General features: G+C 37.3%; 1 protein-coding gene and 1 long non-coding RNA gene across 2 annotated transcripts; one reads left to right on the top strand and one right to left on the bottom strand.

Annotated features, from left to right (window-relative positions):
* Nucleotides 1-19,180, top strand: LOC107730446 (uncharacterized). The gene is made up of 21 exons (XM_016541293.1): nucleotides 1-513; nucleotides 2,041-2,106; nucleotides 2,454-2,601; nucleotides 6,107-7,850; nucleotides 8,667-8,741; nucleotides 8,904-9,032; nucleotides 9,126-9,281; nucleotides 9,485-9,574; nucleotides 9,843-9,953; nucleotides 10,040-10,954; nucleotides 11,701-11,759; nucleotides 12,189-12,350; nucleotides 13,011-13,724; nucleotides 13,964-14,990; nucleotides 16,142-16,219; nucleotides 16,331-16,405; nucleotides 16,516-16,659; nucleotides 16,751-16,906; nucleotides 17,405-17,494; nucleotides 17,702-17,812; nucleotides 17,894-19,180. The coding sequence occupies exons 1-21, from the start codon at nucleotides 190-192 to the stop codon at nucleotides 19,119-19,121; spliced, it is 7,602 nt and encodes a 2,533-aa protein (XP_016396779.1). The 5' UTR covers nucleotides 1-189; the 3' UTR covers nucleotides 19,122-19,180.
* A 2,859-nt stretch (nucleotides 19,181-22,039) lies between these two features.
* LOC107730449 (uncharacterized) lies at nucleotides 22,040-22,442 on the bottom strand. Its single transcript, XR_001638681.1, has 3 exons — nucleotides 22,403-22,442; nucleotides 22,152-22,189; nucleotides 22,040-22,065 (listed from the first exon to the last, which is right to left on the bottom strand). It is a non-coding gene; the product is annotated as an uncharacterized LOC107730449 (long non-coding RNA).
* Between the last annotated feature and the right edge of the window lie 324 nt (nucleotides 22,443-22,766).

The following is a 22,766-nucleotide window of genomic DNA, read 5'->3' as shown; positions in this document are numbered from 1 at the left end:
TTGACTGTTGAATCTGGTTATTTCTAGAGTTTTGGCTGTTGTTGTTCTGCCATGTGCATTTGTGTTTGCAGAAAAATGACAGAAACCATTTCATGGGCTGGAAATCAGGTCATCTGTCCAATCTGTCTATATCTACTGAAGGAACCAGTGGCCATTTCCTGTGGACACAGTTAGGCTGCTGGGATTAGGATGATCAGAAAAGAGTCTACAGCTGGAGATGGGGAGTGTGACGTCTGTACTGCGGACAAAAACAAAGCCGTCAAGTCCTGTCTGGTGTGTCTGAACTCTTACTGTCAAAATCACCTTAAAGAACATGATAGTTTCTTTAGAGATGAGAGACACGGTATGATAGATGCCGCTGGACAAGTGCAGGAGATGATCTGCCCTCAACATAAAAAACCGTTGGAATTTTTTTGTCGTACTGACCAGCAATGTATATGTTATCTGTGTGTGATGGACAAGCACAAAAACCATCATACTGTATCAGCTGCAGCCGAGAGGACTGAGAAACAGGTATGAACTGAAAGTGGATATGGGTATGCTAACAACTAAACATGTTATTTCTCCTTATTTTTGATATTGATATTTTTTCATATTAAAAGTATTGTCTAATACAACATTTCTAGAAAGTTAACCAAGTGTTGCCTATGGCTGAATTTGGAATAGAATGTTACCATAGTTCTGTCCTGACAACTCTCTGAAAGATTGTATAGGCCTACATGTTAATGTTAACGTGTTTGGTTATAGCAGATCTATTCAGGTGGAGCTGGGGAAGGTGGGGGGTTTCTGAAAGCGCACCGAAAAATGCTACAGCTAACACTGGCCAATTTAAATGTTTAGCAGGCTCATTGGCTGCTGATGTGAAAGAAACCAATCAGCTGTGCCATATAGATAATGATGTGATTACTAGCAGATTAAGTTAAAGGGATTGTTCACCCAAAAATGAAAATTCTGTCATTAATTACTCCCCCTCACGTTGTTCCAAACCCATAAGACCTTTGTTTATCTTCGGAACAGAAATTAAGATATTTTTGATGAAATCCGAGAGTTTTCTGACTCTGCATAGACAGCAGTGGAACTACCACGTTCAAGGCCCAGAAAGGTAGTTAGGACATTGTTAAAATAGTCCATGTGACATCAGTGGTTCAGTCTTAATTGTATGAAGCTACGAGAATAATTTTTTGTGCGCAAAAAGAAAACAAAAAGAATGACTTTATTCAACAATTTCTTCTCTTCCGTGTCTGACTTCGACACGCATTCACGAGAGTACCATGACACATGCGTGTGCATTCCTCTGCTTGCAAACAAGCCGCAGCGCATGCTTGTTCTACTTCAGAATGTTACGTGAATGCATGGCGAAGACTGACGTGGAAGAAAAGAATTGTGGAATAAAGTCGTTATTTTTGTTTTCTTGCTGATGTCACATGGACTATTTTACTACCTTTCTGGGCCTTGAACTTGGTAGTTGCATTGCTGTCTATGCAGGGTCAGAAAGCTATCGGATTTCATCAAAAATATCTTAATTTGTGTTCCAAAGATGAACAAAGGTCTTACGGGTTTGGAATGACATAAAGGGCAAGCAATTAATGACATAATTTTCATTTTTGGGTGAATTATCCCTTAAAGGATCTGCACCATCTAGAGTTTCACTTTGTATTAGTCTCATTTACCACCCAATCCGGCTACTCAAAAACTAAAACAGCTACCACAATATTTATTAAATCTACTGTAAAACAACATGACAAATGTTTTCCACCTATAAGATACACAAAACAACCACCAAAAATTAAACAAAAACAAATACAGTAGTTTCATTCTTTCATTGACACAAAGCAACATGAATTACCGAGTACAGAACAGGAAAAAGCAACCATATTTAGTTGCATTATGTGGCCTATATTAATTACATCTTTTTTTACTCATTGACCATAAGTTTGGGCACATTTGACAGCTGAAAAAAACTTATTTTTGTTTGTAAATTTGTAATTTTCTAGTAGTATTGACTGTTTTAACTTGAAAAAGGTACATTGTTCCACACAGATACATTTCCGTGATGAAATTCAGATTCAGAAGTTGAAAGGAGCTTCAAGTTCTGATTCTGACCTGGTGAGTTCTGAAAAGAGCTGAAAGAGTAGTTGCAGACAACTCCATTCAGTCAGTGAGGAATCCAGTGCTGGGCCTCTTTTTAGTTACTTTAAACCTCATTGGTAACAGGCTGTCATAAGGTATCAGAAAGGTCTGAGTGAAAGGATTAATTAGTGGTTAATTGCTGATTAATATATGATATTTAAAATTTCTTTTGAAATTAATAAGGGCGTATAATAAGATCTTGTGCAGAGAAAGTGTCTCTGAATTTCGTAAAGTATTTCTCAGATTTATTTATTTATTTATTCATTCTTTTTTATGTAATCTAAGCAGATTGTCTCTGTTAATGTTTTTTTTTTTTCATGTAGAGTTTCAGGTCTCACATTTTCCCTTTTGGACCACACTCACCAAGCATCACTGTCAGTTATCCTCGATCCTTTGATGATACACAAAAATCCGTCTCTCAGCTGAAAGAGAAACTAGATAGAGGGCAGAAAAAGAAGATACATGGAAGAGGTAAACTGTTTGTTTATTTACAATCAGAAAGGAGTCTTGCATTGTGCATTAAAATCAAATGTGCCTCACACATTCTGAAAAGTGAAGCCAAAATATTTTGATCACCCCCTGGTGGCTGGCTGCAGCATAGGTCATATAAACCCAGCCCCCTCTCTGTAAACGTATGGGATGTGAGCAAAATTTAAAAATATATATATATCAAATTACACTACAAATAAATTTTTCCCAAAGATGGTTTCTGTCATTTTAGGTAGTTCTTATCACACTGATATATGTTCAAATGTTGATTGTTCTAATAAGTTTGTTTTTAGTTAGTTATTTGATGCTATAAACATGGGGTTTGGTGTCCTGATTGTGTGCTTGCGATTGGGTCTGCGGGAGTTTGGGCGGGACTTTGATACAGAACCGCGGCTCCACCTTATGATCACTACTGCGCAGACTTGGCCTCCAAATAATGTAATCGATGCAAGATGACAGTGGCCATGCTATGACATCCAAATACCCACACTTGTGGTCTTGGTAACTTGAGAGCAGGGACGTGCACAGACATTTTGAGAGGCAGGGGCTCAAGTGGAAAAAAGGGTACTTCTCATATTTATTAAAACGATTTTCTAAACAAAACATTAAATGTATTAGGGGTGTGCGATACTGACAAAAAATATCTCAATATTTTCTGAGATTTTATCGATAACGATAATTAGTTGATATTTTGCTGAGTGTGTTATTGTGCTGATATCTTAAGGACTACCATGGACAGCTGACTCTTAAAGTTTTTGATATTCTGCATATTCTGTGTAGTAATCAGTTCACAGCAGTGATAGAAATTAATCTTTTCCAATAAGTTTAAAATTATTTCTTACCTTTTATGGACATTTTTACCTTTATAAAGCCCTTTTTTCTAAAAGTGTGCATCATCTTTTCAGTCAAATTCTTAAATTGAATCAGTCAGTTAGAATAATAAGTCATTTGGGCTGTTACCAAGCAAATGAAATCAGTATTGACAAAATTAACCTTTGCAATGCAGAGGAAACGGAAGCTGCATCTGAAGTGGCATTTAGATGCATTTACACTGTTTAATGCAGGACAGGAATGCATTTAACCTGCAGTTACAAATGCATTAATACTGTTTTGATATTTTAAACATAAAACATTGAATACTGATATTTAAAATTATAAAAAAAAAAAAAATGAAAAGATACTTTAAATGTGAAATTAAAACTGCCAGTAAGTGGCAGCAAGTCACTGTTAATAAGTGAGCCATTGCGACTGAACTGAATCATTTAAACGGGTGATTCTTTCAGGAACAAAACAGCGTCATGTTGCTCAGAGACGCAAATTGGAATTATACTTGTTGGCGAAATAGCGCAAAAACAGTCAATATTGTGTCTAAAACGTAAGTGTCTTAATATTAAATTCTTGTTTATTGAACTGCTGAATAAAATCAATATCACATTTGTAATCATGCTGCTTTTTGGTGGAAAACTAAATCTAAATTCTAAACTAATTAAATCTAAATTAAATCTAAACTAAATCTCGAATACCGCTTCGGAGCAGTATTCAAGGCTAAGCGTATCCAATCATGCACCATGTTCTGGAAATAAATTGTGAGACTTTTTTCCCCCTTTTTTTGGAAACTACGAATGTCAAATACGGTTGTTCTTTTTCCTGTGGATTGGAGCACCATGTGTCACGGTTATCGGCTGGTGTGACTTAGATGGCCACCAGAGGTCACTGTGTCTGTTTGTTGAGCACATGGCTTATTGTTTGTTGTTGCCATGTGCTCTCCTGTCTATTGTCTGACCCCGCCCTTCTTGTTATCTCATCATTGTTTTGGTTACTCCACCTGTGTCTCCCTCACTACCCTCCTCGTTTGTCTCCCTATTTATTCTCCTTGTGTCTGCAGTCCTGTGCTGTTTCGTTGTTTAATGTTATTAGTCTTATGTTCTCTCTTGCCTTGCTTTGTTGCGCCTTGTTCCTGGCCTGCATGCCTGTTTTTCCCCCTTGGGGTAGTTTTTGTTAGTTTTGTTTTGTTTTTACCATTAATAAAGGCCCATCATCCTGCATTGAGTCCTTGCTGCTTCATCTCTCTCCTGTTCCCTGACACCATTAATCTTCTGTACAGAACTTCAGTTATTGACAGAAGTAAGTTTGTGACAGAGTATAATCTTCCATCTGATGTGCGTGTGGATCTTGCAACCCATTATACTGAACCAGTGATCATTCAGAGGTACAAAGAGCAGACTGAGAAATACTATCGTGTGGTCTGTGCGCACTTTTGGAAAACAAACATCATCACATCTGTTATCAAATGACGAGAATCATAGCATCAGAATAGACCAGCTGTTCAGTTCAGACTGGCGGCGTTATTTAAAACGGCATTTTAATATTAATACGGCGGTGAAAAGCACGCAAATTCTGACCCATTTGGCTTTCGATACGTGGGCAGCGCACCGACATATAACGCCGTTGTGCTTCAGCGTCCCGAGTTCGAGTCCCGGCTCGCGGACCTTTCCTGATCCCGGCCCCTTCTCTCTCTCCCACCTCACTTCATATGTAGCTACTGTCCCATCAAAATAAAGGCAAAAACGCCAAAATAAATCTAAAAATATAAATAAATAAATATAAATAAGGACGTGATACAAAAGTATCAATGGGACCATTTATCAGTGGACCAATCAGGTAGCAGCGAGGGGGGTAATTATCTGGCAGGGGGTCGAAATTGGGGGTCAGACACTTAGAATTGTCCTCCAAAAAAACAACAAGACTTCAAAAAGAGCTCTGAGACTTCACAGTCTAAATGTAAATATACACATAAACAACCTAATATATAACAGGTGAAGGGAATCAGAGTTAGTGACAGTCACCAGGTGGTGAACTTCCGTAGAAGTGTAACGATCTCTCACAATAAACCCTTTTCACATTTCCAGTGTTCTCTTCTCTCCAAAAGAGGGGGGAAAATATAGAGAGAGTAATTACGGCAGTCAGAAAAGAGAAAGATGTCATTCCCTATGCCATTGTATTAGAAATATCCTTGCAGCAGTGTTACTAGATTTTTCACAAAGTATAGTATTATAAATGTACATTCATTTTTTAAAAATGAAAATAAAAGAATATTGTGGAAAAGCATCATTACAGTCTGTGAAAAGGGTCCATATCTTTACATACTTAAGTAAACCAGTTAAAAGACTAAGTAAATGAGAAAAATTTTAAAATAGGCTGCATGGTATAATACATTTTAAATTTAGCATTATTTGAGCAAAATTCAACATTTCAGAATAAATAGCCAGGTTAAACTACTATTTTGGGAAATTCCTTTAGGGATTGTATTTAAGCAGAGACAACAGAGGCCTGGTTGAGACTGTACACACAAAATTACAGTGTTATATTTTAATATATTTAAGTTTGTTCTTGTAAGCTGTGGGGGTGAGGGGGACAGTGTGATTGGGAGATTTTATTAACCACTAAAGTAATAACTGCTGTGTTTTTTATTTTATTTTTTTTGTAGAATGGAGTGACACTATTCTTCATTATAAAGCATCAGTCATTGATAAATGTAAGGTTGCGACAGAGTATAATCTTCCATATGATGAACGTGTTGATCTGGCCACCCGTTATACTGAACCAGTGATCATTCAGAGGAGCAAAGGGCAAACTGAGAAATACTATTGTGATCATGTGAGGCCTGTGGATGCTTCATCTCATCTGTTGTCAAATGACAAGAATCACAGCATCAGAATAGACCAGCTGTTCAGTCCCGACAGTGATGGAAACACACCGAAAACTGTGATTCTCAGTGGAGATTCTGGAAGTGGGAAATCCTTCATGCTACAGAAGATCATGTTGGACTGGGCTTCTGGAGAACTTTACTCTGAAAACTTTGATGTAGTTTTTCTGTTGAAGTGTGAAGAGCTGAAGTGTATTTCTGAGGAGATGAACTTGTTTGGGCTCTTGAACTGGAGTTGCAGATCCATATATCAGATCAATATCAGATTAATATCAGATCAAATCTCACAGATACTACATTTAACACCAGAGAAAGTACTCATCCTCATTGATGGAATTGATGAGTATGTAAATCATCCCCCCAGTCATTCGATGTTTCTACTCACTAATTCATCCGATAGAGCCCAACCTATGGACATTCTTAGGAGTCTGTTAAAGGGAATCTTCCTGCCTGAGTCATTCTTGCTTGTCACCACAAGATCTATAGCTGCTGATGCACTGATGAATCTCTTCAAGGGACCTCTGCGTTTCACTGAGATTATGGGCTTCTCTGAGAGAGGGGTGCAGGAGTACTTCCAGAAGTTCTTTCAGGATGAGCAACTCTTCAGCAAAACATATGAGAGTCTAAAAGCGAATGAAAGCCTTCTGACTGCCTGCTCTGTGCCTTTGCTGTGTTGGATGGTCTGTTTTTGTCTGAAGAAACACTTAACCGATGACGATCGTGTGATGAGAGAACTAAAGACAACCACCTCCATATATGTGCTCTTTGTGTCCACTCTACTAGAGCATCATGGTCACAGTCAGTCTGTCCTCACCATGCTGAGGAGTCTGGGTCAGCGGGCAGAGGAAGGGATGAAGAAGCGAGAAGGTCTTTTTGTAGAGAAGAGTGTGACTGCAGCTGGCTTAGATCCAGCTACTAGCGTGTTCTTGTGTAAAGATAGTTTGAAAAGAAATAACAGACAGGTGCCAGTATTCAAGTTTGTGCATCTAAGCTTTCAGGAGTTCTTCACAGGACTTTTTTATGTTTTACTGGATGAAAAAGAGTCCTGGGGGAAAGTCAGAGAGCTGTTGAGATCGCTGAAATCGAAGGGTATAATCAGTGGGCCATGTCCAGAAAGGAGATCAAATCCTGTCCCTTCAGTCATGATGTTTCTCTGTGGTCTCTTAAATGAGAAAGCGAGCAGCTCACTCTTTGAAATGATCAAGTGGACTGTTCCTCACACCATAAAACTGAAGACAGACTTGCTGGAAAGTGTTCTTACAGTGAGAAGACAGCATGGATGTGAACTGTTTGCTCTTCGCTGTCTGTATGAGCTCCAGGATGAGGAGTTTGTGAGGAGAGCTTTAGGAGATTGGGTATCCATGAATCTGTCCAAAGTTTCCCTGAGGAGCACAGACTGTTGGGTGCTGCTGTACTGTCTTCAGTGCTGTCCACACATCAGATACCTGAACCTCATGTACTGTGATTTAACAGCTGAGAAACTCAAGATTCTTCAACCAGCATTCTGTATGTGTGAGACTCTGAGGTCAGTGTGTTTGCATGGAGAAACACTTAGATTCGGTGTTAATTCTTGATTGACACACTTTTTAAAATACAATTTAAAAATTAATTATTAGTTTATTATATATTATTTATTACATTTATTTTTGCTTAAAGTACTTGCAAGTGTTTCTGTGGTATATGGGTCAGTGACATGACACTTATACACAATAATTATAATAATATCTCATATAGAGAACCACTACACACCCTTACGCCTATATTTCAATGTCAATACATCTCCTATTGTAACGTTTTGTCCAAATGATGATGGAAAAAGTCCCAAAAATTTTTCAAATTACAAAAGGTTTATCAAACAAAACAAATTCAGGTAGGTAATCCACAGACAAGAAGGCAACGAAACAGCGTGTAGACACAACAGTAACAGAACACACACAGAATGTGACATCTACAATATTAGACAGATATTTTACCCCTGATAAAATGACATGGTTTGCTTGCATTGTAATTATTTAAAAACTTTCCATTTATGAATTATACATTTGTGATATTTGCAAATACAATTTTTTGTTTAAAGATATTATTTTTTAAATTACATTAATGATTAAAAAAACGTTTCAGTTTTATTTCAAAACAATGTGAAGTCAACTTGGATATAATATGGAAAGGTGACAATTTGTGCAAATGCATTTTTAACTAGATTTTTAAAAGTATCTGTCACACTCATATTTGCTATTCATATATCATGTTTAGGTTGTCAACATCATACTTCCAATACAGTAATATGAAATATTTGATAATAATTGAACATAATAAGTTATCTGTTCTTTTGACTTGGTAGACTTCATGAGGATGGGAACAGTGCAGAGAGTCCCAGATGGTCACTTAACCTGTCAGTGACTCGTGGAGATGTTTTGTAAGAAACCTTTGGACATACATCGTAATCCTTCTTATCAAGAATATTTGATAGAATAATTATATAGTCTTGTAAAGAATAATCACGTGTCAGAACACAACATTTCATTCATAGTGAGTGTGTAGTGTGGTTATCAAATGTTTCTCTGTTTGTCTGTTTCAGGTTGACTTTCAGCTCCTCATTTCTAGCAGTCTTAAACATCAGTCTTACATGTCCACAATCAGAGATATCCAGCACTGACTGGACACTCTTCTTACAGAGACTCAGCAAGACAGGAAAAGTAGCAGAAGAGTAAGAAAAATGTCAATTTTGCCATTACCCCATTTATCTTATCAGTAGCTTTACTGTTATTCAAACACATTGTGGTCAAATACATTTCTGCAGCTCTTCAGCTATGGACGAGCTTGTCAGTTTGCTGCTGTCTTCATTTCACTCTGTGGGTTTGAAGACACTGCATCTGGATTTGGTCAGTCTGAATAAGAGCTGGGCTTCTGGGATCATTTCCCTCGTCCAGACCTGCAGCAGTCTACAGCAGCTCAGGTGAGAGGATTTGCATTAGTAAATGATGACTGACAGAACAGAATATTGATTATTCCACAATAAAGATTTGTTCATCATAAATAATACTTTAAACTCACACTCTCTATGCTGCAAGCTAATTGAAATGTCACTAACTAAATGATAGCATGTACTGCATGTATTTCAAAAACTTTAATACAGTTTGTGTAACTTCAATATTGTAGTGTCAGTGTCACTGGATTGCTTTTGGAGGAGGGACTCGTGTTACTGAAGAAATCACTGACAGATCCACACTGCACTGTGATCATTGAAGGGTATATGTGCACTTATCAACTGTCCGTTTGACATAGGCCTACTTATATAAAGACAAACAGTTTGAGGATGCTTTTTTATTTTAACTAAATTAAAACCACAAAACAAATGAGTTTCTTCTGCAATGTGCATATAAATTATGGAGCATACTGTAACATTTTTGCTGGGTGACAATATGGACAAAACCTACAAAAGCTTCAAGTGGAGTGGTGGTATATTTAGCATATTTGGTGTATGTTATTTATTTTGGTTTCTTACATGTTTATCAAGGAAGAAGTGCAGTAAACCAACTGACCAGTGCAAAGTACAGGACTGGAGACACAGTTGCAATGAGAAAGTGAAGATTCACTTCAAACCAAAAGTTTTGGAAGAGCTGGAAGAGTGAGATAATTTTATAGTCTTATATGTTTCTTTTTTTATACATTAATCATCACATTTTATTTATCACTGCTATCTCTGTTCTCTAGGCTGAACATCTCTGAACCGTCTGGACTGAATCTTCACCCGCTCCCAGTGTGTCAGTCTTGTGTTCACATTGGTGATTCTGATCAGTGGGTTCAGGTGGAGCCGTCAGTCTGTACAGATGAAGGAGGGTCAGAGTTCAGGATCAGCACGCCGGCGGGTCGATTCGAGTGCAGCAGGACCAGAATGCGATGGGTCTGTGCTGGTGACGTCACTCTCCAGTACCGTGCAGTGGATGGACGTTTCCTCAGAGCAGAGCTGGAGAGACTTCAGCGTGAGAGAATTGGACCTGTGATTGATGTGACAATGATCTCAGGGAAACTGGAGGAGGCCCATCTGCCTCATTACGCCTGTTTAGCAGAGTCCGACCTCTCTGTTGAAGATGCTGTAATAGGACTCGGCGTTAAAGATGAGGTAGCAATCTTGGAATCAGTGCAGCTGACTCGTTTTCATGCCAAAATAATCCAACCATCCTTTTGGCCTACCACAGTGATTAAAGAAAAAGACATCCCTGTTGAACAGCATTTAGATCTTATCATCTTCATGACAAACGAAGATCCTCTTATTCTCCATGTCTACTTTTTTCCACTGTTTGATACTTTTTCAAAAGAAAAAATTAAGCAGGAAGAAACAGCAAATAATCCTATCGTCCTTGAGATTGACCACCACAGGTCTAGCATGAAAATTCAGATGGACACACCACACATTCTTGAAGTATCCGGTGCCAGTGTACTTCCCGAAGAGGGGATTATATTTTTAAGTAATATTCACCCAAACTTCTTCAAGATCAAGCCAAACGTAGATGAGGATGTACAGATGACTGTCATCAGACAGCAGGATGAAATGTTTGTGTGGAAAACAATCATTTGGAAAGGCAAACTTGATGAGAAAAAAAAAGAAATGAGAGATTTAATGCTCAGGTAGGTTAATGCTGATATTTTTGATAAACACTGGCTAGCTTTTATACAAAGGGTAAAAAATGTGAAGCACATTGCAGACTGCATGAGCAGAGAATAATTCATGATGAACTATATTCTGAAATCGCACATACTAATTTAACCTTTCAGGATTTTATGAGAAAGATCTGTGATAGTGATATGATTTAATCTTTGAAGAACTGGTGTGTTCTGATTATTCACCTTTTTCTCTGGTGAAGAAAATATTGCTTTAGAATAGCAAGTGCCTATATGGACAGCCAGGTTTCACAGATTTACCATGTACTTCATAAAAAGATGTCAACAGCTACTGTTTAATGCTAGAATGTAAGTTAAAATGATGTGTAAACTTAACTGAACTGATATTAATTGGAAAATATATTATTGTTTTAAATTAAGTAAGTTAAATTAAGACAACACTCAAATGGTAACCTTGAAATCCTCACATCTCATAAACAGACTGCTGCAATATACTTTGTCTGATAAGATCACTGAATAAGGTGAATGTAAAAAAGAATCTGTACAAGTTTTGTTTCTATATTCTCATGTCATATAGCCATTTTATTGTATTGTCCAGTTTGACATGGCCTAGGTACATGTATGGTTCAGGAATATTTTAACAGAATTTTGGCATATGAATAAGCATGTCCAAAAATAATACAGTGCACTTTCTGTTTTCAGGCTTCATTATATATATGAGTCTTTATTAACTGAATTTGTGGGTTTGGCAGGTTGTCCACAAAAATGAGCAAGCACAACCCAGAAGGAGAGAAGCGGAAGCCACGCAAAGGTATATATGATTTATGTGTATATATAATCTGTGCCATCAAAAATATTTTGCGGTTTGTTGAATTTAATATGTTAGAATTAGTTAACGTTAATTCTTTTACATTTAGTCACAACTAAATTTCATTGATTACCGTCATCTTAATTTTAAGTTTACGTGTGTTGGTACTACATGAATTATTTTCACTTGCCATGAAAACATTCAGACTATGAGGTTGGATGCCTTTTTTTTAAGCAAAGTGGCTTAGCCTGTACTGTAATATAAACCTGTAATAGAAGTGGTTATCCATATACGTATATATATTTTTGTCTTTAATGTTTGAAGACAAAAATTCCTCAAATTTACTAGAATGATCATGTGTCACTAAAGGCTACTATTGTTGCTGCAAGTGCGGGTGTAATCTATGACCTGTCCTGTGGTTGATTTTAACAGGCGTTGTTAGCAGAAAAAGTAGACCTCTTGATCCTCCTCCCCTGGTACCAGTGGGCAGGGCTCGTGTAATGAAGGTGAAGGTTGGGAATCTAAGACGTAGTGCCATAAACCGTACCAGAGGCCCGAAAACCCGACAGACGCCCTCGCGAGCCAGACATAACAGTGAGTTTACCCAGTTGTCATTAGTATTGATATAATACTCCCTTCATAGGCTTGTGCAAGCCTGAAGTGCAGTATTTCCTATGTGTGTCTTAGTAATAGAATTGAAGGTGAGCAGGAAGTTAGAGTCAGATCTTTTTACACAAACTGTCACGGACTGGTTTGAGTATTACCAGAGCTCATTGTGGCTTATTGATTTATTTTTAAACTTGTCAGTTTTTCTAGACATACATATATTTATTTTATATACATTTATAATATTAATAAGAATTTGTAATATTTGTAATCCATGGAAGATATAAACTACTTTCTTTCTTTCATACATCAATCCTGAAAAACACCAATATTACGAAACATTATCACAATTTAAAATAACACTTTTTTTTTTTATTTGAATATATTTTAATTTTTTATCTGTAATGGCAAAGCTCCATTATTAGTGGTCATTACTCCAGTCTATAGTGTTACATAAACCTTTATAAATCTAAATTTGGCACTTAGGAAACTTTTTTTTAGTTGAAAATAGTTGTGCTTTTTAAATGACTTGTGGAAAATGTGGAAGAGCTTTTTTAAGGATTATTTGATGAATGTAAAGTTTAAAAGAACCACATTTATTTGTCTTTATACATTTATATAAAGTCTATAACTTGTGTTTTTCTTTAGAGTGGCTTCAAAAGATTCACCAGTATAAAGCATCAGTGACTGACAAGTTTAAGTTTGTGGCAGAGTATAATCTTCCATCTGATGAGCGTGTTGATCTGGCCACCCGTTATACTGAACCAGTGATCATTCAGAGGAGCAAAGAGCAAACTGAGAAATACTATCGTGATCATGTGAGGTCTGTGGATGCTTCATCTCAACTGTTATCAAATGACAAGAATCACAGCATCAGAATAGACCAGCTGTTCAGTCCCGACAGTGATGGAAACACACCGAAAACTGTGATTCTCAGTGGAGATTCTGGAAGAGGGAAATCCTTCATGCTACAGAAGATCATGTTGGACTGGGCTTCTGGAGAACTTTACTCTGAAAACTTTGATGTAGTTTTTCTGTTGAAGTGTGAAGAGCTGAAGTGTGCTGTTTGGATGATGAACTTGTTTGGGCTCTTGAGCTGGAGTTGCAGTTTAACATCAGATCAGATCTCACAGATACTAGAGTTAAAACCAGAGAAAGTCCTCATCCTCATTGATGGAATAGATGAGTTGTCATTTGATCCACACATTCAAATATTATTACCTACTAATCCATTGCAGAAAGCCCTACCAATGGACACTCTTAGGAGTCTGCTGAATGGACTGATTCTGCCTGAGTCTTTCCTGCTGGTTATCACCAGATCAGCTGCAGATACAGAAATTAATCTCCTCAAGGGACCTCTGCGTTTCACTGAGATTATGGGCTTCTCTGAGAGAGGGGTGCAGGAGTACTTCCAGAAGTTCTTTCAGGATGAGCAACTCTTCAGGAAAACATATGAGAGTCTAAAAGCGAATGAAAGCCTTCTGACTGCCTGCTCTGTGCGCAGAAAGCCCTACCAATGCACTGTGTTAGGAGTCTGCTGAATGGACTGATTCTGCCTGAGTCTTTCCTGCTGGTTATCACCAGATCAGCTGCAGATACAGAAATTAATCTCCTCAAGGGACCTCTGCGTTTCACTGAGATTATGGGCTTCTCTGAGAGAGGGGTGCAGGAGTACTTCCAGAAGTTCTTTCAGGATGAGCAACTCTTCAGCAAAACATATGAGAGTCTAAAAGCGAATGAAAGCCTTCTGACTGCCTGCTCTGTGCCTTTGCTGTGTTGGATGGTCTGTTTTTGTCTGAAGAAACACTTAACCGATGACGATCGTGTGATGAGAGAACTAAAGACAACCACCTCCATATATGTGCTCTTTGTGTCCACTCTACTAGAGCATCATGGTCACAGTCAGTCTGTCCTTTCCACGCTGAAGAGTCTGGGTCTGCTGGCAGAGGAAGGGATGAAGAAGCAGCAGGCCTTTCTTGATGAAAAGTGTGTAGCCAAGACTGGCTTAGATCCAGCTATTAGTATGTTCTTGTATAAAGATAGTTTGAAAAGAAAAAACAGACAGGTGCCAGTATTCAAGTTTATGCATTTTAGCTTTCAGGAGTTCTTCACAGGACTTTTTTATGTTTTACTGGATGAAAACCAGTCCTGGGGGAAAGTCAGAGAGCTGTTGAGATCGCTGAAATCGAAGGGTATAATCAGTAGGCCATGTCCAGAAAGAAGATCAAATCCTGTCCCTTCAGTCATGATGTTTCTCTGTGGTCTCTTAAATGAGAAAGCGAGCAGCTCACTCTTTGAAATGATCAAGTGGACTGTTCCTCACACCATAAAACTGAAGACAGACTTGCTGGAAAGTGTTCTTACAGTGAGAAGACAGCATGGATGTGAACTGTTTGCTCTTCGCTGTCTGTATGAGCTCCAGGATGAGGAGTTTGTGAGGAGAGCTTTAGGAGATTGGGTATCCATGAATCTGTCCAAAGTTTCCCTGAGGAGCACAGACTGTTGGGTGCTGCTGTACTGTCTTCAGTGCTGTCCACACATCAGATACCTGAACCTCATGTACTGTGATTTAACAGCTGAGAAACTCAAGATTCTTCAGCCAGCACTCTGTATGTGTGAGACTCTGAGGTCAGTGTGTTTGCATGGAGAAACACTTGTAGATGGAAAATTAATTCTTGATTGACACCTTTTTTTGTGTTCTTGTCCTTGCAAGTGTTTTTGTGATATATGGGGTCAATAACGTGGCACAATAATAATATTAGTAATATTAATACTAATAATTAAAAACCTTCACTAAAAGTTAAAAACTTCAGGTGATATAAAGAACATGAAGAAATACATATTTTAAAATTCAGAACAAAAACCATTAAACCGTAAATGATATCACTGTGGGTCTCTTAAAATGAGACAGATATTTTACCTCTGATGACATAGCAAGTTTTGTTTAGATTGTAGATGTTTGAAAATGGAATATTTATGAATTAGAAAATTGCAATATTTGCAAAAAGAAAAAATAATCATTGAAAAAAAAGTAAAATGTTTTTAAAGTTAAAGTTATATAATCAAGTGTGTACACACGTATTCAAGGTGCAAGAAAATGTTATTTAGTTTTTACTTTACATTTTTCGTGTCATAAAATCAGAAAAAATGAAAAAATTTTTAAAACCATATAAAATCAAGATATATATCTTGGTTTACTTTAAAGGTGACATATCATGAAAATCCTAGGTTTTAAGTGCTATAATCAGGTCCCCGGTGCATCTACCAACCAAGGAAACATGAAAAAGATTAACCCAGTAACTTTGTTTTGTTAAGCCTTTGATAAGCGCGTCTGATTTCAGTCCCTTGGTGACATGGCAAAGGGATCTCATTATAATATTACCGGCCCTTTAATCTGTAAGTTTACACCCACAGCGGCGTCACCGCTCAGAAAACAGTATATCAGAAGTTTAAACTCATATGGTTTAAAACGCATGATTTCAGTGCGATAAACATGATAATCAGAACCAAAACAGATGTTTTTAGCAAGTCCAAGCTATAATGGCGCAGCTCTATTCTGGAAAATGGGGCGGGGAGCAGCAGCTCATTTGCATTTAAAGATGCAAAAAAACAAATTTTCAAAATGTTATAATAAATGATGTGGAGTATTTTGAGCTGAAACTTCACAGACACATTCTGGGGACACCAGAGACTTATATTACATATTGTAAAATGGGGCATAATATGTCTCCTTTAATAAAACATTTAATTTCTAAATTACTTTTTGTTTTTAACTCAAGGTTATCAGTGGAGCACCTGTCAGAAGTCGGAGGCTTTATCCAGATTCTTTGTGAATTAAAAATCTTAAAAGAACTGAAGTAATTAAAACATCCTACTTCAAATACAGCCATAAAAATATTTGAATAACTAATAAATTAATGTATTCAAAAGAATTGTTTGATAAGTAATCTGTTCTTTTGACTTGGTAGAGTTCAGGAGGATGAATACAGTGCAGAGAGTCCCAGATTGTCACTTGACCTGTCAGTCACTCATGGAGATGTTTTGTAAGAAACGTTTGCACATACAGTTATGCGATTTTTATGTCAGGATCAAGAACACTGTGGCTATCATTCATAGTGAGTGTACGATGTTTCTGTTTCTCGGTCTGTTTCAGTTTGTCTTTGAACTCCTCTGAGAAGAATCCGTCATTTCCAGCAGTCTTAAACATCAGTCTTACATGTCCACAATCAGAGATATCCAGCACTGACTGGACACTCTTCTTACAGAGACTCAGCAAGACAGGAAAAGTAGCAGAAGAGTAAGAACAATATTCAATTTTGCCATAATTTGCTATTTATCTAATCAGTAGCTTTAATGTTATTCATACATGTAATTATCAATTTCTGCAGCTCTTCAGCTCTTGATGAGCATGTCAGTTTGCTGCTGTCTTCATTTCACTCTGTGGGTTTGAAGACACTGCATCTGAAGGTGGTCAGTCTGAATGAGAGCTGGGCTTCTCAGATAATTTCCCTCGTCCAGACCTGCACCAGCCTACAGCAGTTTAGGTAAGATTATTTGCTTTTATCCATGAAACCGATTTATGTCCTCTGATATAAGGTACAATGGCCCCACAATGTTATTTGACGTTTCAAGAGACGAAAATGAAAATTGTCATCATTTACTCACCCTCAAGTTGCTCCAGACCTGTATGAATTTCTTTCTTCTGCTGAACACAAAAGCCGATATTCTGAAAAATGTGGTAAACGATCAGTTGATGTTCCCAATTGAAAGTATTCAAAGTATTCAAAGTATTTATTCCATACTATGGAAGTCAATGGGGACCATCAACTTTTTTGTTAATTTTTCACTGTAAATAAAACAACTATTGACCAGTCAGCATCAAGGAGCTTCTGTTTAATAATTCAATAGTATGACCCTGACTCCTCTAATTATAATTAAAGAATTCAGTGTTTTGCAATGAAAGCAGTGCAAAACACGTTTTAATAGCATGTTATTATGACAAATCTTTGCTTACTGTTGTTTGTGTAACATCAATATTGTAGTGTCAGTGTCACTGGTTTGCTGCTGGAGAAGGGACTCGAGTTACTGTATGAATCACTGAAGGATCCAAACTGCACTGTGATCATTGAAGGGTATGTGATATAAATATATATACTGTATATATATAAGCAGAGCTTCTAGAGTCCCAATTGTTGGGTCACCAACTGACAATTTTTAAATAGTCACCATATTGGTACAAATCTAACAATATCATGGTTTCTTGTTTATTGCAAAAGATTAAACTACATATTGGTGATATATTTTGCATTTTTATTCTGGTTTCTTCCATCTTTCTCAAGGAGGAAGTGCAGTAAACCCACTGACCAGTGCAAAGAACAGGACTGGAGTCACAGCTGTAACGAGAAAGTGAAGATTCAATTCAAACCAAACATTTTGAAAGAGCTGGAAGAGTGAGATCATTTTATAGTCTCACATGTTTATCTTTTATACATTAAGTCATTTTATTTATCACTGCTATCTCTGTTCTCTAGGCTGAACATCTCTGAACCGTCTGGACTGAATCTTCACCCGCTCCCAGTGTGTCAGTCTTGTGTTCACATTGGTGATTCTGATCAGTGGGTTCAGGTGGAGCCGTCAGTCTGTACAGAATCAGATGAAGGAGGGTCAGAGTTCAGGATCAGCACTCCGGCGGGTCGATTCGAGTGCAGCAGGACCAGAATGCGATGGGTCTGTGCTGGTGACGTCACTCTCCAGTACCGTGCAGTGGATGGACGTTTCCTCAGAGCAGAGCTGGAGAAACTTCAGTGTGAGAGAATTGGACCTGTGATTGATGTGACAGTGATCTCAGGGAAACTGGAGGAGGCCCATCTGCCTCATTACGCCTGTTTAGCAGAGTCAGACCCCTCTCTTAAATATTATATAAAGGTCCTCAGTGTTGAAGAAGAGGGAATATCCTTTGAATCAGTGGAGTTGACTCGTTTTCATGCCAAAATACTCCAACCATCTTTTTCTCCAAAAACAGTGCTTATAAAACTAAGGATATCAGTGAAAGTGCACTGTGATCTACTGATCTTCATGACACAAAAGAACCCCATCATTCTCCATGTGTATTTCTTCCCATCAGATTTACTTTTTAAAGAAAAAATTAAAAGTGAGGAAAAATCGAGTCAACCAGTCAAATGTCCAAGACCTGAAACCCCACTGCGGATGATGAAACAACACAGTCTTGAGGTTCCTGGAGCTTCTGTCCAACCCGAAGCAATCAAACTAAGAGGTGACATCGAGCCAAACTTCTTCAAGGTCAAACATCCTGTGGTCAATGACATCAATATGACTCTCAGCCGAGTGGATGATCAGAAATCAGTTTGGACTGCAACAATTTGGAAAGAAGAATTAGCCGAAACAATTGCAAGCAAAGTCGAGTCTAGTTTGTTCCAACATGGAGAAATACAAACAAAACCACAAGGGTCTATCAACTTTGATAAAGTTAGTTTTTTTGATAGAAATTGGTGTGCTCTTATTAAAAGTGTTAAGAATGTGAACGGCATTGCAGACAAACTGCTTCAGAAGCAGGTCATTAATGAAGAAATGTATTCTAAAATCACACATCCGACTTCAACTAAAGAAGAAAGCATGAGAGAGATCTGCAGCAAAGTGCGTAAAAGCAGTGTCACTGTGAAAAATCTCTTCATCGCTATCGTTCAGGAAGAGGAGCCCAGCCTTTTAAATGATTTGCATTTATTGGACTTTCAGCTTTAAAAGGTTAAAATGATTTAAACCCACAAGTGCAGAGAGAAATGTGTTTATATGTTTTTATATCATTTGGGCGGTGTTATGCAAATATTCCCACATCGTGACGTAGACATGTGGGGGCGTGTTAGAACGAGTCGTTTTAGGTAGGTGTGGTTGACTCTTAACTTTTATAAAGAATATCTCTTTGGATTTGAGACTTTAGTCTTTGCAACTTTACAGATCTTCTTTATGCACCAAGAGCTTGTAACACTCCAAAGAGAAAAGAAAAATTGAAATCGCATCATATGACCCCTTTAATAGCTGTTTTAATTAAGCCCTTCATTTCAGATTTACCCAAAGGTATTTCTAAATCAGTAACATTATGTTTAAGGGCCTGTTTGGCTATCTTGTCCACATCCTCGTTACCCTCCACACCAACATGAACCGGCACCCATAAAAATACTGCTAAAAGTCTCAATTGGCAAATTCTATAAAGATTTTGTAAAATTTCTATTAATATATATTGTCTTGAATCCGATATTCCACTTAATAAACTAGTAAGAACTGAAAACGAATCTGAGCAAATTACTACAGCAGATGGTTTAACTTCTTCTACCCACTGTAATGCTATCAAAATAGCCACCATCTTTGCAGTATATACCGATATATCATTAGTAATTATTTTTGCAGCTCTATACTTAGAAAGAGGGATATACATAGCAGCAGCTGTTCGTCCAGTTATGACGAACTTGGAATCTTTGTTGGGTATATTGGGTCTTTGGAATCATCTGTAAATATTTGTAAAAAGTGGAAATATTCTTTCTCAAGATGCTGTTGCACTACTATCGCTTTAGGAACTTGATTTTGTTTATCCTTTATAGATTTAAAGGGGTCATATGATGCGATTTCAAGTTTTCCTTTCTCTTATCTGTAAAGTTGCAAAGACTATAGTCTCAAAACCAAAGAGATATTCTTAATAAAAGTTAAGAGTCAGCCACTCCTACCTAAAACGACTCGTTCTAACACGCCCCCACATGTCTACGTCACGATGTGGGAAGATTTGCTATGGGATTGACTCCCTTTTGCAGCCAGCCTCTAGCGGCCAGTTGACGAATTACAGTTGAAGTCACTTCCGTGTTGGCTTCACCAGCTGTTTTAGAACCGGAAGTGAGGGGTGGAGCTTACGTTCTTAACAGAGTAGCGCCACCTTATGGTTTTTAAGGGGTAATTTGCTTTTATTACACACGATACTTCATACTTTATGTATGCATTTTATAATGATATATTAAGCATTTAAAAAACATTAATCTTGTGTAATTTAGTTTTATACAGTTATACTTTTCATTGTATTATGCAAGTTATTTCCTGTTTGTGATATTAAAAATAATGTTTGAAACTTCTGGGCATTTTATATGAAATATACTTTAATCACAAGATTCAAAATAAATGTTTACTCCAGTCAAGAACACGTGCATCATACATTTTTCTATATGAAAACTAAAACATTTCAAAAAAACACACACACACACACAAACAGCAGCATAATTTTAAAAGTAACAATCAAAATGTACACAATAATTAAATTGAAGTTTATAAAATGAACAATTCACTATTAAGCCCATTTTGTCGTGACAATCCTGCATGAAAATTAAAAAAAATGAAAAATTCACTTTTGGGCACATTTTGTCATGACAATACAATCTTGCATAAATTCAAATTAAAATGTATCAAATGAACAATTCACTCTTAGGCCCATTTTGTTATGACAATCCTGCAAAAATAACTCCCCTGAACACAAGATGAAATATGAAGGGCCCTCTGGAAACTTCTGTTCCAGGAGATTGTTGAGGGCCTTTTCCTTGTCCTCTTCCTCCATTATAAGGAAAAGAGGCTCTTCCACTGGCCCCCTGAGCAGATGTCGGTTTAATGGAGCCATTTCACAGCAGTACTGAAACGCCGTCTAAGCTGTTCGCCAATCACAGCTGGGACAGCTAACCAATCACAACACATTTCGTTTTTTTCGAAAGGCGGGCCTTCATTAAAACCCAGAACTAATCGAGCCGTTTGTGCCAGGCTGGGGAGAAAGGTATTTTAATAATGTAAATTATGTGAAAAATAATGCGTTTTTCGAACCACCAAGCATGAGAGCATGTTCTAGTACACCCCCAAAACAAAATCAAGACTTTGTAAAAGAGCATAATAGGACCCCTTTAACAACCACAGTTCGCTAACGATGCTTTTGGGAAACACATCCCAGATCTATCCAGTTTAATGTGAACCATTTACACTGGTTTCGTTAAACAAAATAAATGATTCATTTAAAAGATTGAATCAAAAGAATCATCTGTTCACGAATCGGATCATGAACTCGCATTACCGCGCCAAAAATAATCTATTCTTGAACATTTCGAATGAATAAAGACTTCAAGTCCATCTGTAAAGCACACAAAGCTATCGTTTGACTTTTATTTCATGCATGATTCGTATGGATCTGTTAACTGAATGCTAAGTGTGAATTCTAGGAGAATTCGTTGTCATTCAATTAAATTCTTAGAAATATAAAAACGTAATGATAGGCTAACCATTCAACACTCAAAATATGAGAAAATAGAAAAACGAGTTACTGGAGAAAATTTTTCAAAGATCAAGAACAACTTCCCTCAAGATGCTTTTTCAGATTAGATGTTGAATCCTTCATGCTGATAGAAGTTTTGTTGCAGGTAGGCATTGCATTGCATTGAGATGTTACGTCCTTTTTCAGATTTATAAGTAAAATAGTCTTATCCACTTGGAAGGGCCTCTTGTAGGGTTTCTGCACTGTATACATGTATCTTGGTTAATTTCAAATTGGTCAGAAGGGGGTGCAAATGTAATGGTTGGCTGGAGGAAATGTCCAGTACCTTTCAGAGAAAACGCCAAAGTTCTTCAGAAGAATAAGAGTCCACCATCTTCGTATGATTGGAATGTCACACTGGAAGACACAAACATAGAGAAATCTTTAAATATCAACTGCTACAACATCATAAAGGTCAATTACTTTAACTGATAACTACTTACAGATGTAAAATCAAAGGGTGCTCCCAAGACAAGATGTACTGGAAAACAACAAAAAATAAGAATATTCTCCCTGTAAATGGCACAAAAAAACCTTCCTTGTTCCTTATTTAACAACTAAATAATCACACCAATAATTGGTTGCAAAAATTTATAGTATAGCCTAATATAAATAAATAAGTACACAGGTAAACTATTATGCAATAATATATTGTGTGTACATATATTAAACAAACAACTCAAGATATGCATACCTCCACAGACAACTGCCTTGTTGAAGTGGATTTAAAGATGATTTTTTATTTGACCAGTTTGGCTGGCTTAAACATGGTGACCCATACTAGGAATTAGTATTCACTCCCCCCACCTACAATCCCTGCCGGTACGAGACTCGAACCCGCAACCTTTAACTCTCTAACCATTAGGCCACGACTTCCCCTAAATAGTAAAGCAAACTATTTATTTTTATGAATAATAAACGTCTTCAAAACTTCACCGCAAGGCCCATTTACAACATGCATCCGAAAATTAATCGAAACATCCACAGAAACAAGTTATATACTATAAAGTATGACAACAAATTAGCTTCAATATAACATAATAAAGCCAAGCACACAT

The sequence above is a fragment of the Sinocyclocheilus rhinocerous genome, unplaced genomic scaffold (assembly GCF_001515625.1).
Source record: "Sinocyclocheilus rhinocerous isolate Xijiao unplaced genomic scaffold, SAMN03320098_v1.1 scaffold1780, whole genome shotgun sequence".
NCBI classification, from domain to species: domain Eukaryota; kingdom Metazoa; phylum Chordata; class Actinopteri; order Cypriniformes; family Cyprinidae; genus Sinocyclocheilus; species Sinocyclocheilus rhinocerous.
Note: the sequence above shows the minus strand (reverse complement) of the source record. Positions and strands in the feature narration are given on the sequence as shown.